This window comes from Syngnathus scovelli, chromosome 6 (genome assembly GCF_024217435.2).
Source record: "Syngnathus scovelli strain Florida chromosome 6, RoL_Ssco_1.2, whole genome shotgun sequence".
In the NCBI taxonomy this organism is placed as follows: Eukaryota; Metazoa; Chordata; class Actinopteri; order Syngnathiformes; family Syngnathidae; genus Syngnathus; species Syngnathus scovelli.
In genome coordinates, this window is record NC_090852.1 from 20,154,357 (window position 1) to 20,165,766 (window position 11,410).

General features: G+C 53.8%; 2 protein-coding genes across 4 annotated transcripts; one reads left to right on the top strand and one right to left on the bottom strand.

Moving 5' to 3' along the window:
* Nucleotides 1-18: 18 nt before the first annotated feature.
* asb13b (ankyrin repeat and SOCS box containing 13b) lies at nt 19-3,385 on the bottom strand. 2 transcript variants are annotated; one of them, XM_049722476.2, is made up of 6 exons: nt 2,623-3,385; nt 2,072-2,271; nt 1,721-1,871; nt 1,360-1,494; nt 925-1,116; nt 19-786 (listed from the first exon to the last, which is right to left on the bottom strand). In XM_049722476.2, exons 1-6 carry the CDS (start codon nt 2,702-2,704, stop codon nt 638-640), a joined length of 909 nt encoding a protein of 302 aa, XP_049578433.1. In that variant the 5' UTR covers nt 2,705-3,385; the 3' UTR covers nt 19-637. The 2 variants fall into 2 exon arrangements, with proteins under 2 accessions (XP_049578433.1, XP_049578432.1); XM_049722475.2 differs by having other exon boundaries at nt 925-1,494.
* A 377-nt stretch (nt 3,386-3,762) lies between these two features.
* tasor2 (transcription activation suppressor family member 2) lies at nt 3,763-10,635 on the top strand. Of its 2 annotated transcripts, XM_049722336.2 has the most exons (16): nt 3,763-4,239; nt 4,510-4,658; nt 4,745-4,840; nt 4,920-4,992; nt 5,347-5,438; nt 5,508-5,645; nt 5,739-5,836; nt 6,074-6,090; nt 6,164-7,372; nt 7,449-7,986; nt 8,097-9,015; nt 9,137-9,256; nt 9,321-9,474; nt 9,543-9,648; nt 9,730-9,911; nt 10,243-10,635. In XM_049722336.2, the coding sequence occupies exons 1-16, from the start codon at nt 4,212-4,214 to the stop codon at nt 10,332-10,334; spliced, it is 4,011 nt and encodes a 1,336-aa protein (XP_049578293.1). In that variant the 5' UTR covers nt 3,763-4,211; the 3' UTR covers nt 10,335-10,635. The 2 variants fall into 2 exon arrangements, with proteins under 2 accessions (XP_049578293.1, XP_049578292.1); XM_049722335.2 differs by having other exon boundaries at nt 5,508-5,836.
* Nucleotides 10,636-11,410: the final 775 nt, after the last annotated feature.

An 11,410-nucleotide genomic window follows, 5' to 3' on the forward strand; every position in this document is an offset into this window, starting at 1 on the left:
TTTGGCCCAGTGCAAAAGTCCAACAAAGAGCAGTCTCCTTTATTATCTTGGCTCGTACACAATTCACAAAGGTAGAACCATCTGTGTGATTTACAAATGTACATCCTTACAGTATATATATTATATATACGTACGTACATTCCACTGCAGGTTTGCTATTTTGAAGCATTTTTTATCTATACATACGTATGTACAGTTTGTAACTGTTGTTTGGGCTCCAGTGTTTTTTGGGTGTCATTCCACTGTTGACCACTAGATGGTGGCACACCATGATGTTTGATGCTGTTCATTTGCAAGAAGAAGAGTGAAAACAGGAATCATTCCAAGCCCAGCCTTTTTTTAACTAAAGGTTTTGTCAACAGACGTAGTAGGTGGATTCATTTTTTTCTTGTGTACCTTTGGGAAGGATGACTGTTGTATCTTGTCAGATGAAAACAAAAAAGGGATTTGTTTACTGTTCGCAGAACAATATTGTTGTTTTTTGGGAGTTCAACGATTGCAGGGGCGTAAGCGTCACACTCGAGACGTCGGGCGGCACATCTGGCTTCGGTGGCCAGTCCATCAAAAAAAAGATCCCAACGTGCCTGCCTGCGTGAGTGAGTCAGTGAGTGAGTGAGTGAGGCTTCCAAAACGCCCGTCAGACTTGGAAGACGGGAGCCGGGGCGTACGACAGAAAGGCGAGCGTGCGTTTGGGCAAATCCAGCTGGGAGAAAACGTGGAGCGCCTTCACGCCCAGGATCCTCCTCAGGGCCAAGCGCGCCAGCTGCTGAAGGCTCAGCGGCGTGTCTGCGCCACAAAAAAACACAAGGTAGGCCAATGCTGATGGTTAGCACTTGCGGTTAGCCTTCATTCCACACGCTGACTCCACTTTTTTGCGAGTACGACAAAACATCCCAATTGTTTGTGGCCGCCGAGCGTCCGTACCCTCGTAGAAGCGAAAGCAGAGATGCGCCGGCGATCCGAGCGGCGTGTAGTGGACGGCCTTCTTGTCTGCGTTGTCTCGGGCGTGCAGGTCGGCGCCAAACTCCACCAGCAGCTCGATCAGCTCCACGTGGCGCGCCTTGGCGGCGGCGTGGAGCACCGTCTCGTGGAGCTTGGCCGCATTTACATTGGCGCCTTTGAAAGAAAATGGCAGCTGCGCTGGAACACTGGAAGACCTGATCAAATTGGGAGGCCGGGCCTGGGCGGGCCGGGGCCCAGGCAGGCCGGGGCAGGCCAAGGCAGGCCGGTTGCAGGCCGGGGCGGGGGGTGAAAAAATACCGGACAAAACTCGAAGCATAAAACAGGTGCCAAAAAGATCTGAAACACTGCCAAGTGAAGGTGGCCCGGATGGGCATTTTTGGTTTGTTTTCCACTGACCGGCATTGAGGAGCAGTTTAGCGCAGAGGTAGTGTTTGCTGGCGCAGGCCACGTGCAGCGGCGTCCCGTAGCGGCAGTCGTGCGCCTCCATGGAGGCGCCGTGCTGGATCAGCAGCTCCACGCAATCCAAATTGCCTGTCGACAAACATTACAATTAGATGGTGGTTTTTGGAAACATGCCCTGTGATGTATTGAGTGGACCTAGAGTCAGGTCGGTGCCTTTAAGAGGCGGGCGCCCGGGGCCTGCCTGCCTGCCTGCGTGGCTGCCTGCGTGGCTGCCTGCCTGCCTGCCTGCCTGCCTGACCTCCATCGCCCGCCCACGCATCACGGCGCACGTGCTGATTTTGCTGATGTGAGCTACCTCGCATGCAGGCCTCGTGCAGCGGCGAGAAGGTGAAGAACGGCGGGTTGACGGCGGCGCCGTGCTCCAGCAACAGCTTGACGCACTCCGGGCTGCCGGCGGCACAGGCGTCGCACAGCGGCGTGCTGCCGTCGATGTTGCGGGCGTCCACCTGTGGGCTCATCGGGGGAAAAAGGCCACCCTCATCAGCGGAGTTTGACTTTGTTTTTTTCCAAAAGACTTGTTTTCATTTCATTGCGACCAAATAATTCATCTTCCAAGGGACAGGCGATACGATCCGGTCACGGCTTCAGATCTCTTTTGGGCTTTTTTTCCCCCTGTATTTGAGCATCCTGGTTGCAAAGTTCTGACCTGCGCCCCGGCAGCCAGCAGCAGCGCGACGCAGCGGGCGTGTCCCCGGACGCAGGCTTCGTGCAAGGGCGTGACGGAGTCGGCGGCCGGTGCGTCGACGGCCGCCCCGTCCCGGATCAGCTGCTGCAGCCGCGCCGCCCCGCCTTGCGCCGCCGCTTCGTGTACCGCCGACCGCTCCGTCCAGAAGCCCAGACCGTGAGCTGTACGTGCAAGCAGTGAGTCAGTCAGTCAGTCAGTCAGGTTACAAGTGGAAAGTGTTGAGCGAATCCTATCAACACGTGACGACGTGCTGACACATTCGGAATTGATTGGAATGGCATGATTTATTTGGATTCTTTTCGGCTGAAAATGGGGGAGACAACTTTGACAGCTCATTCATTTTAAAATCAACATTTCTTCTTTTGACTTAAGCATCATTTACAATTGGATTGGATTTGTATAGTTCCATTTTGTTCGCAAAACAAGTGATGAATTGTTGTTGCAAGGTAAGGCAAGGCGCAGTTATTTCTTTCTGTTTGGAATGGCAACTGGCAGAGTGCTAAGCTGCTTACCGATGTCTCCGTACAAGGACGGCCTGTTGCGCGTTATCTCCATGCCGTCATTTTCCTCGCTCGACCGTGCACCGTGGAACATTCAACGGAGGATGCAAGTCATTGCCACATAGAGCGAGCGAGCGCCGGCGCCAGCGGCAGCGGCAGCGCGCGGGACGTTGCTGCAAAAAGAACGCCGTGCGCGCACGCCTGCACGCCCGCCCGCTCGCTCGCTCGCCCGCCCACTCTCCGGTCCACCCGTCCGTCGTTCAAACGAGATCGGGCGAAAGCAAAGAACTCTGGGAAGTGTAGTCATCGCATACAACGTGACCACAAATACGCAAGCTATTTGTCGCTTCTCGGTCGTATCTTTGTCCCTTTTTTGGTCAGATTTAGTTGGCTTTCATAGATTCGTAATTGAAAGGAAACATATACGTAGGTTTGTATTTTTGGTCAGATTGATTTCAACTTTTTGAGAGACCTTTTTTTTTTTACAATTTCTTGTCAGATTTTGATCATGGTTTGTCAGCTTTGGGCCACTTTTGTCTGTTCTTGTCCCAATACTTGTATATATTTCGTTCGGGGTGTCCAAACGTTTTTGCTTGAGGGCCACACTCAGAAAAACGGTCGGATGTAAGGGCCACTTTCATTTATAAAACGCAAAATACATGGCAAATACTTGACAAAACCAACTGCGCGATATGATTGCATAGAAGAATACAAAGAAAGATTTTTTTTAATTAATTGAAAACCACACTGACTCTTGTGATAAATGTTCTTTGAATCTACTTTGTTTTCGAGTGTCTTTTTTTTTTTTTGTATTTGTAAATACTTGTCAATGTTTGACGTTTAATGACGTGAAGCACAGTTGCGTACGTCGTACAGAATGAGCGTCGCCTTTCGTCTCTTCTCGTCTTTAGTGCCATGCGGCTGGCTCCAAACAAGTTGGAGACCAAAAGTGGAGCACTCGTGTCAAGTACTAAACATTGTCGTACGTAGTCAACATGTCGGTCGATGGACGGCCAATGTTGTGGAACAGCTGAGAAGACGAGTGGGAGCGCTCGTGAGCGACTCCCACGATCGGACACCACGTCCTCTCGCTCCCTCGCGCTCTCTCTCTCGCTCCCTCGCTCCCTCGCTCGAGCTTTCGTTTGACAACTTTCAAAATGGATGCGGTGGCCGGTCGCCGGCAACTCGTTTGCTTTCGTTTCGAGTGGCGCCGCGTCGCTTTCCGTCACTACAGGATTTTATTTTCACCTACGTCGGATTGACGAGCAAAAACGGAATTCATCCGAGGTTTCGCTGTCGTCGCTGGGCCGTGTTTGTTTTTCTTTTTCTTTTCTTTTCTTTTCTTTTCTTTTCTTTTTTCCGTGTGTTACGTGGCCAGGGATCCTCACTTCCTGGTTTGGAGCGAGCCGATCAACAATGCGTGTGTCTTTTTTTCTCTCTCTCTCCCTTTCATCTCACAGGCGGGCGCAAAGTGAAAGTAGATTTGCGTGGTTGGGAGTAGATTGAACGCCACTTGGTTTGGGGAGGGTCATGTTTCAACCAAGAAGCATTTGTTTTCGAGGACGGACACGAGGACAGCGTTACAGCTGACAAGTTCCGAAATGGAAAGTGGAACCGATTCCGCTTCGAGTTGAGTACATTTAACTTTCACTTTCATCTTCAGAAATCAACGTGAATCCAACTCTTGGCCCCAAAACACACTCGACCTTATGCTTTGTTGATTTATTGCTTGCCATAAGCGTACGACGAGCGAGACCAACGGAACGGAACGGAACGGAACGGAATGGAATGGAATGGAGCAGTCTCTCTGTGTGCATTTGGCCCTTGCTTCCTTCCTTCCTAACCCAATGTGCTGTGCTGTGCTCTGCTCTGCTCTGCTCTGCTCCCCTTCACATTCAGGTGTTTTAATACCAGTGAGCGAATATTCGGACGCTTTTCAACGGAAAATCTTGGCTCCACTCCAAAGTGCCTTCTTGTACCAAGAGTCCAAGCTGTCATTCAGATACAAATCGGCTTCGTTGGTTCAAAACCCAACCTTGAACCAAAAGGTGAACGAAAGCTTCGTGGAACGCTCACTGCTAAGCGGCCAAATAAAGACATAAATGAAGCTTTGTATCCGACTTGACGCACGCAGTACGCCGCCTTTCGAGCCAAGAGAAAACAAGCGGGCTATTCTGAAGAGGACCTGGAGGAGACGTACGGCTTTTTGCTCTTTGATGACGTTCACAAGGTACAAAGCTCTCTGTTCAAACCACATTTCCCTGCTCGTCTTACTTTGGACGGTTATTCATATCGTTTGGTCTTTGTAGGCCAATGCGCTCGGGCAAACTGGAGTACTCACTGGGATGAGCTCCTGTTCCAGTTTGGGAGACCCCTCAAAAGGTAACAAAAAAGACTTTTCAAGCAGCCTCATTAATGGCGCACTTGGGAGTTGTCACGTTCACATCCCGCGCCAGCGAGCTTGCCTGAATACCGTTGAAAGGAAAGGGAAAAAAAAAAAAAAAAGGAAGAGCGCTCAACAATCTGCTGTTACAGCCCCGCGTGTAAATAACGAAAATCAATACGGTGGACTTTTGCTCAAGGTACGGGCTGAGCGGTCAAAGGCCAGCGCGCTGCCATCACTTTCGCCGCCACCATCAACAAAAGCCGCAGCGTTCGGCTTCTTGAATATTCTCCGGCGAGTTGCCAGAGAGATTTTGCAAGTCGCCCGACTGGCTCCCTTCATTTGTCTTTCAGGCATTTACATCTCCATGTTCTCCGACTGTCTGGGCCCGGAGCGCTGGCGGGACGGACAATCGGGCTACGTGGCCATCATCAGGCTGACTACGGTAGCGGCGGCACCTTTCCCGCCGGGCGTCGCTCGCTCGACTTGTCCGTTGACGTTGTCCGTGCCGCAGGGGCGAGTCAAGAGAGTTTGCGAGAACCGCCGTCGCGACGTCTTGGCGCCCACGCCGGGCTTTGACTGCCACGTGTCGCAGCACCTGGCCTCCGTCACCGCCCAAACCGGCTTCTCGCTCGCCTTCCAGAGAACCCAAGTAAGTAAGGCGCCGGCCGGAGGGGGTTCTGGAGCGACGTGCCTCCCTCCCTCCCTGCCTCCCTCCCTCCCCGCCTGCCTTTCCTTTCCGCAGTGTTACATTTACGAGCTGCTTGACGACGGAAGCGAGCAAACGGCGCCCAGCCTCACTTGCCCCTTTGCTGTGGTGGCGTTTACCTATCAAAAGACAAGGTGAGTGAGTGAGTGAGTGAGTGAGTGAGTGAGTGAGTGAGTGAGTGAGTGAGTGAGTGAGTGAGTGAGTGAGTGAGTGAGTCAGTGAGTGAGTGAGTGAGTCAGTGAGTGAGTGAGTGAGTGAGTGAGTGAGTGAGTCAGTGAGTGAGTCAGTGAGTGAGTCAGTGAGTGAGTCAGTGAGTCAGTGAATGAATGAGTTGACGCAAATAGAAAAAGAACATTTGTTCTCCTTTTCAGAGCGTCGGCAACGAAGGGTACGTAAGCGCCGATCCAAAGAAGCCGTGCCGCCCAAGTCGCGCCACATGTCCTTTCTTTGGATTGTCGCAGAGCCCCAAGCGCCTGGCTTCGTCTCATGTCAAATTCCAAGAATTCTGCCCGTACTACGTTTGGCCCGAGGCCAAGTGGAGAAAAGAAGCCAAGGCCTGTGTGACGTGGTGACGTATACGCTGATGCCAAGTCCTTCCCTGCTACCTGCCGCTCCCGGTGACGCGCCCACGGCGCAACTCGCCGCTCCGCTGCATACGGGCCCAAAAGACAGCCCCGCAACGTTGGACGCACACACCGCTCAGGCGCAAACACGTGCGGCAAATGACCCCCCCAACGCAAGCCACCATCCCGGAGTGGACACGTTCCGGACCCCCCACCTTGAGAAAAGTCAAGCCGCTCCTGCCGCCTTGTCGGAGAAGACGAGCAGTGCGCAAGCCGAAGCGACCGTGGCGCCAAACCGTTGGCAAGCGGGAGCCGAAAGGTTGCGGACTCACGACGTTCCCGCCGAGCTGATCGTGAGCTTCACCTCGGAGCAAAGCGTGAGCCGCAAGAGTCCCGCACAGGAGCCTTTGAGGCCTTCGGCTTGCCTGCGGACGGATGCGCCAGCAAATGAGCAAATGAAAAGTCCAAAAGGGCCATCTGTGGAGAGGCACAAAGCGAAAAGCACTTCGCGGGCGCGTCGGTCCCAGCCAAGAAAGGCCGGCGCCGATCCGTTTCCCACACGACCGGCCGACAAGCGCGCCGTGCCGAGCGGCGCCGCTCCCCTGAGAGACCGATCGGAACGTTGCACCTTGGCATGGCCGGTCATCAGCGAATGCGGAAGAGTCTTGGTTCCTCACGGCTCAACTTTTTCCGCTGGGTCTCGGCTCCCGAGCCCTCCCATAACTCCGGACGCAGACCGAGCGGCGGCGACGGGAAGTCCAGAGCGCAGCGGTGAAGACGGGCTCGGGCCGCAAGGTGCCGAGGAGGAAGACGACGCACGAGGGAGGAGGAGGACCATGACAAAACGTCAGCGGGATTCCCATCCCGAAGCTCTCGGCGCCGAGACGCAGCCCGGCGGGAAGAAAAGCAGGCTCCATGCCCAGCGCACGGCCTCCGTGCCAAAGGGCTCGGAGCCCACATGGCCGCCGCCGCCGCCGCCGCCGGAGGAGACGCGAGGCCCGAAAGGCCAAATCGTGTCCAGGCCTCCGTCCATTTACCCAAAGTGGAAGAGAATGAAAACACTCAGGAGGCAGCTCCACATCTCACGGGAACACTTTCAAAAGACATGTGAGTCTGTTTTTTTTTTTTTTTTCTTTCTCCTTTCCTGGCGCCATTCACTGTCTGTTGTGTTTTGTGCGCACAGGGTGGATGCACTTTGAGCGGCCATCATCCCGCGCCAAAGAAGCGGTCGGGACGCCAAAGCCGGCGACAGACGCCTTGAATTTACTCGCCGACCTGGCGCTCGGGGCCGACCGCCAGACGCTTCCGTCAGAAGCGGAGCGGCGGCCTCGGAGGAAGAGCGAGCAGAGCCAAAATGGCGACCGAGCTCTCGGGTCCAAAGTCCCTCTCGTGGAAGGCGGCGACTTGCTTTCTTTGTTGTTCAAAGAACACGCGTACTCGCTACCGCTGTGGGCGTTAGCGGGCACGCCCTTCCGGGTGGCCCCCTTAAGCGGTTCCGGCGGATTGCTTCACAGGCCGCCGCGGGCCTCCTCTGAAGAGCAAAAGGAAAAAGAGCATTGGAGCAGCAAATGGAGCCAGGCCTTCCGGCGCCACCGCAGCTTTCTTTGCAAAGACGGATCCGTGGCAGTGACACGCCAGTGGAACGAAGAGTACGACTTTAGCCGAGACAGCAGGTTCTCGTGCGATCCAAAGGACAGAACAGTCCTCCGGGCCTTGCACGGGTACGTACGGAGCTGCGAGAGCGAGCCAGCCAGCCAGCCAGCGATCCAGCCAGCCAGCCAGCCAGCGAGCGAGCGAGCGAGCCGCCTCTCATCTTTTTCCCTTTCCGCAGCCCGTGGGATTCGTCTCTCGGCGAGTCCGGCCGAGACGCGCGGCTCGTCCTTCACATGTGGATCGGGTTCTTCTACAGCCGTTCCACCGCCAGATTGATTGACTTTGGCTCGGAGCGCAATGACCACGCTTGTTCTTCTCAAGCGGAGAACGCCAGCCAGGCGCATCCGTTTGCGCTTCCGCCGGCCGTGGCGGATGCGTCGCCGCTTTCCACTTGCGGCACCTCGGCGCCGAATGTGGCAGCAAGTGCCGAGGGGACCCGATGCATCCGCCGCCTACCTTTGAGCGCAGCAGTCCAAAATGACCTCATTGATTCTGAAACCAGAAAACTAGTCCCAACTACTGTGGGACTAACGGAGGAAGGGCAAGGTGAGAAGGCGGAAGAACCGTTACCCTCCGGGGACTTTTCTGGCCCCCGGAGTCCGACTGAAAGGACCGAAGCGGAGCTCGTCGAGCTTTTGTCCGGCTCTCCCGACGGCGCGGCGCGTCGGGCCCCGTGCAGAAGATCGGTGCTTCGGGTCGGTGAGATCGATGCGGCGGGGGCTGCTGCTGCTGCTGCTGCTGCTGCTGCTGCTGCTCACCGCGATGACAAGCTTGCTCAAAGCCTCCTCGTCGGAGAACGAGACGGGCCAGATGGGGTCCGAGACGTCCGCCGTGCAGATGCAGAGAGGCTTGGGAAGCGGACAGAAAAAGACTTTCTCCTAGCTTCTCCGAAAAGAACCCTTGAAGAGTCGCCACGTAGGCTCGAGGCCAGCGAAAGCGCTCAGTCCGACGCGGCGGAAGGCCCGTCCGACGACCCGCCCCCCCTCGCCGTATCCTGGCCGTTCAAAGCGGATGAGGATCGCTGGCAGGTGAAATCCACCAACTACAGATTCTACATCTTAGCCACGTCAGAAGATTCCTTCTTTGCCGAAACAAAGGTAGCAAACACATGCTTTGATTGGTTGATTGATTGATTGATTGATTGATTGATTGATTGATTGATTGATTGATTGATTGATTGTGATCGAGCGTGGACGCAACTTGTTCAACTTTCCAAAGGCGTGTTTGGAAGCAGCGGGTCACAAGGCGGTCCGGCCGAGCCAGTTCTTCCTCGCCGGAGAGTCTTCGTCTCTCCTCATCGTGGTCAGGAACGAAGACATCTCCGCGCACCTCTCGGAGGTAGGAAGGAGTCACGGATTGGACGACCGGAATGGCCGACTGTTTTTTGCACCTGTCGCTTCAGGTTCCCCATTTACTGGAGCTGAAAAAGTCGCCGGGCGTGCTGTTCGCGGGCATCGACGAACCGCACGATCTGGTCAATCGCACCCATCAAGAACTCTTTCTCAGCGGAGGCTTTGTGGTGTTTGATGGGCCGGCCCTGGAAGCCCTCAGCCTGGGTACGTAACGTAGTACGGCTTTCTTTGCCTCGGTCCAAACGTCTGATGGCTCGGTGCCCACTGTTCAGACACGGCCAGAAGGTTCTCGCAAGTCCTGCGAGAGCTCAACCAAAGGGAAAAGTGGAAGTGGTTGCTGCACTACAGAGACAGTCGGCGATTGAAAGAGAACGCAAGGTAGGCCGCTCGCTTCCAAATGAGCCCAGCCCGTGCGTGACCAAGGCTAAAAGCGCCTCAGCTCCTCCCGCGTGCGTCCAGGTTCAGTGCAGAAGCTGAAGAGAAGAAGCTCTTCTTAAGCTGGTCCCAAGAGACGGGACTATGTGCGCTTTTGCCATACCACGAATGCGACGCCAAGTCCAGGGATCATCCCGACTACCTTGCTTGCCTGCTGCACTTGCAGCTCCAGAATATCGCCGCTCGCTTTCCTGTCTTTCTAACGGGTGAGCAACATGGCGCTGGCTGGATGGATGGCTGGCTGGCTGGCTGGCCGGCTGGCTGGCCGGCCGGCTGGCTGGCAGGCCGGCTGGCTGGCTGGCAGGCCGGCTGGCTGGCCGGCTGGCCGGCTGGCTGGCTGGCTGGCTGGCTGGCTGGCTGAGCTCAGCTGGCTGAGCTGAACTGGAAGCGAGACCAAAACAGGAGAAAGGGGGTGGGACTTTTTGCCTAGCGGTTTCACTTCTGGTCAGCGGCGCTAAATCAGAAGTTGTTTCCAATGGTAACAAAATCAGATGGCTTCAACACACCCCACTTAGAAAAGATCTTGTCTTCTTCCAGATACGAGGCTCGGTGACCAATTTGAGAAGAACGGAATTCTGACGGCAAGCGTTGACTCCTTTCTGACGGCTTTTTCCACGTGTCCCGCCTGACCCCAAGTCTTTTGTGCGCACTTGCACTTGGCAACTCAATGCAAACAATAAACCTCATGACTTCATTGACTAAAACCGTACTACCTTTAGCCGAGCAAGTTTTATACGAATGTTTGTTTTTTGGTGTGTGTCTTTCTAAGCTGATGATTTAAATAGGAGATTTATATTGAATGGTTTGTAAAAGATTTCAAATATTTTTGGATCACTTATGTGGAGGTCTGATTTAAAGTGTAGCAATCTATATGATGTTTTGACTCATTGCAATGAACTAATGAAATAAACGAAACAATAGAAGCCATAACGTGACATCATCAGTTCCTCTGGCAACAGCAGCTAAGCCGCGCCCACAAAAGCACATTGGCCAATGAGAGCGCTGTACACAAAAGAAGGAATTCATTGACAAGTCAGGCGAGCGAGAAAAAGCTACGAGCTCTACTCTACGTATGTGTGTGTGTCAATTCCATTCATTTGCAACGAATGTGACGCCCAGCTCGGTTCAGGGGATGGATGGATGGATGGATGGATGGATGGATGGATGGATGGATGGATGGATGGATGGATGGATGGATGGATGGATGGATGGATGGATGGATGGGTGGATGGGTGGATGGATGGATGGATCACGATCAGGATTCAACACAGAAACACAAAGGAGGAGGAGGAGTCGCCGCTTACGCAGTTTTCCACAATGTGAACTTAGAGTTCAGTTAGTACCAGTGTTTTTGAATGAAACAATGCAAACATGTTCCACCCAGCCGTATCGTAGGCTTGATGCTAACATAAGTGATGCCAGCCACTACTTTTTGACTAGAAATTGAATCGGCCGGCACCTTGTTTTAGCACTCTTTTAACACAAGCATATTTAAATTTCAAGTCATATCATTGAGCGATGCTATCTTATTGATCAATGCTCAAATAAATGAGCATACTGCAGATGTTATACTGATTAGGAACCAGAACTACATCATAGCTCGTCAACTTTTTATTCATTCATGTTTTGATTTACTCCAATTTAAGAAATCGGCTCATTTCTTCTGCTGCTAGTTTGACCAATACTGTACTTTTTTTTTTTTTTT

Coding starts and splice junctions, on each gene's coding strand:
- asb13b (XM_049722475.2), bottom strand. CDS start 2,704: ATGTTCCACGGTGCACGGTCGAGCGAGGAAAATGACGGCATGGAGATA. Junction 2,272..2,622: donor GTCCTTGTACGGAGACATCG/GTAAGCAGCTTA, acceptor TTGCACGTACAG/CTCACGGTCTGGGCTTCTGG. Junction 1,872..2,071: donor TGCTGGCTGCCGGGGCGCAG/GTCAGAACTTTG, acceptor ATGAGCCCACAG/GTGGACGCCCGCAACATCGA.
- tasor2 (XM_049722335.2), top strand. CDS start 4,212: ATGGAAAGTGGAACCGATTCCGCTTCGA. Junction 4,659..4,744: donor ACCCAACCTTGAACCAAAAG/GTGAACGAAAGC, acceptor TGACGCACGCAG/TACGCCGCCTTTCGAGCCAA. Junction 4,993..5,346: donor TTTGGGAGACCCCTCAAAAG/GTAACAAAAAAG, acceptor TTTGTCTTTCAG/GCATTTACATCTCCATGTTC.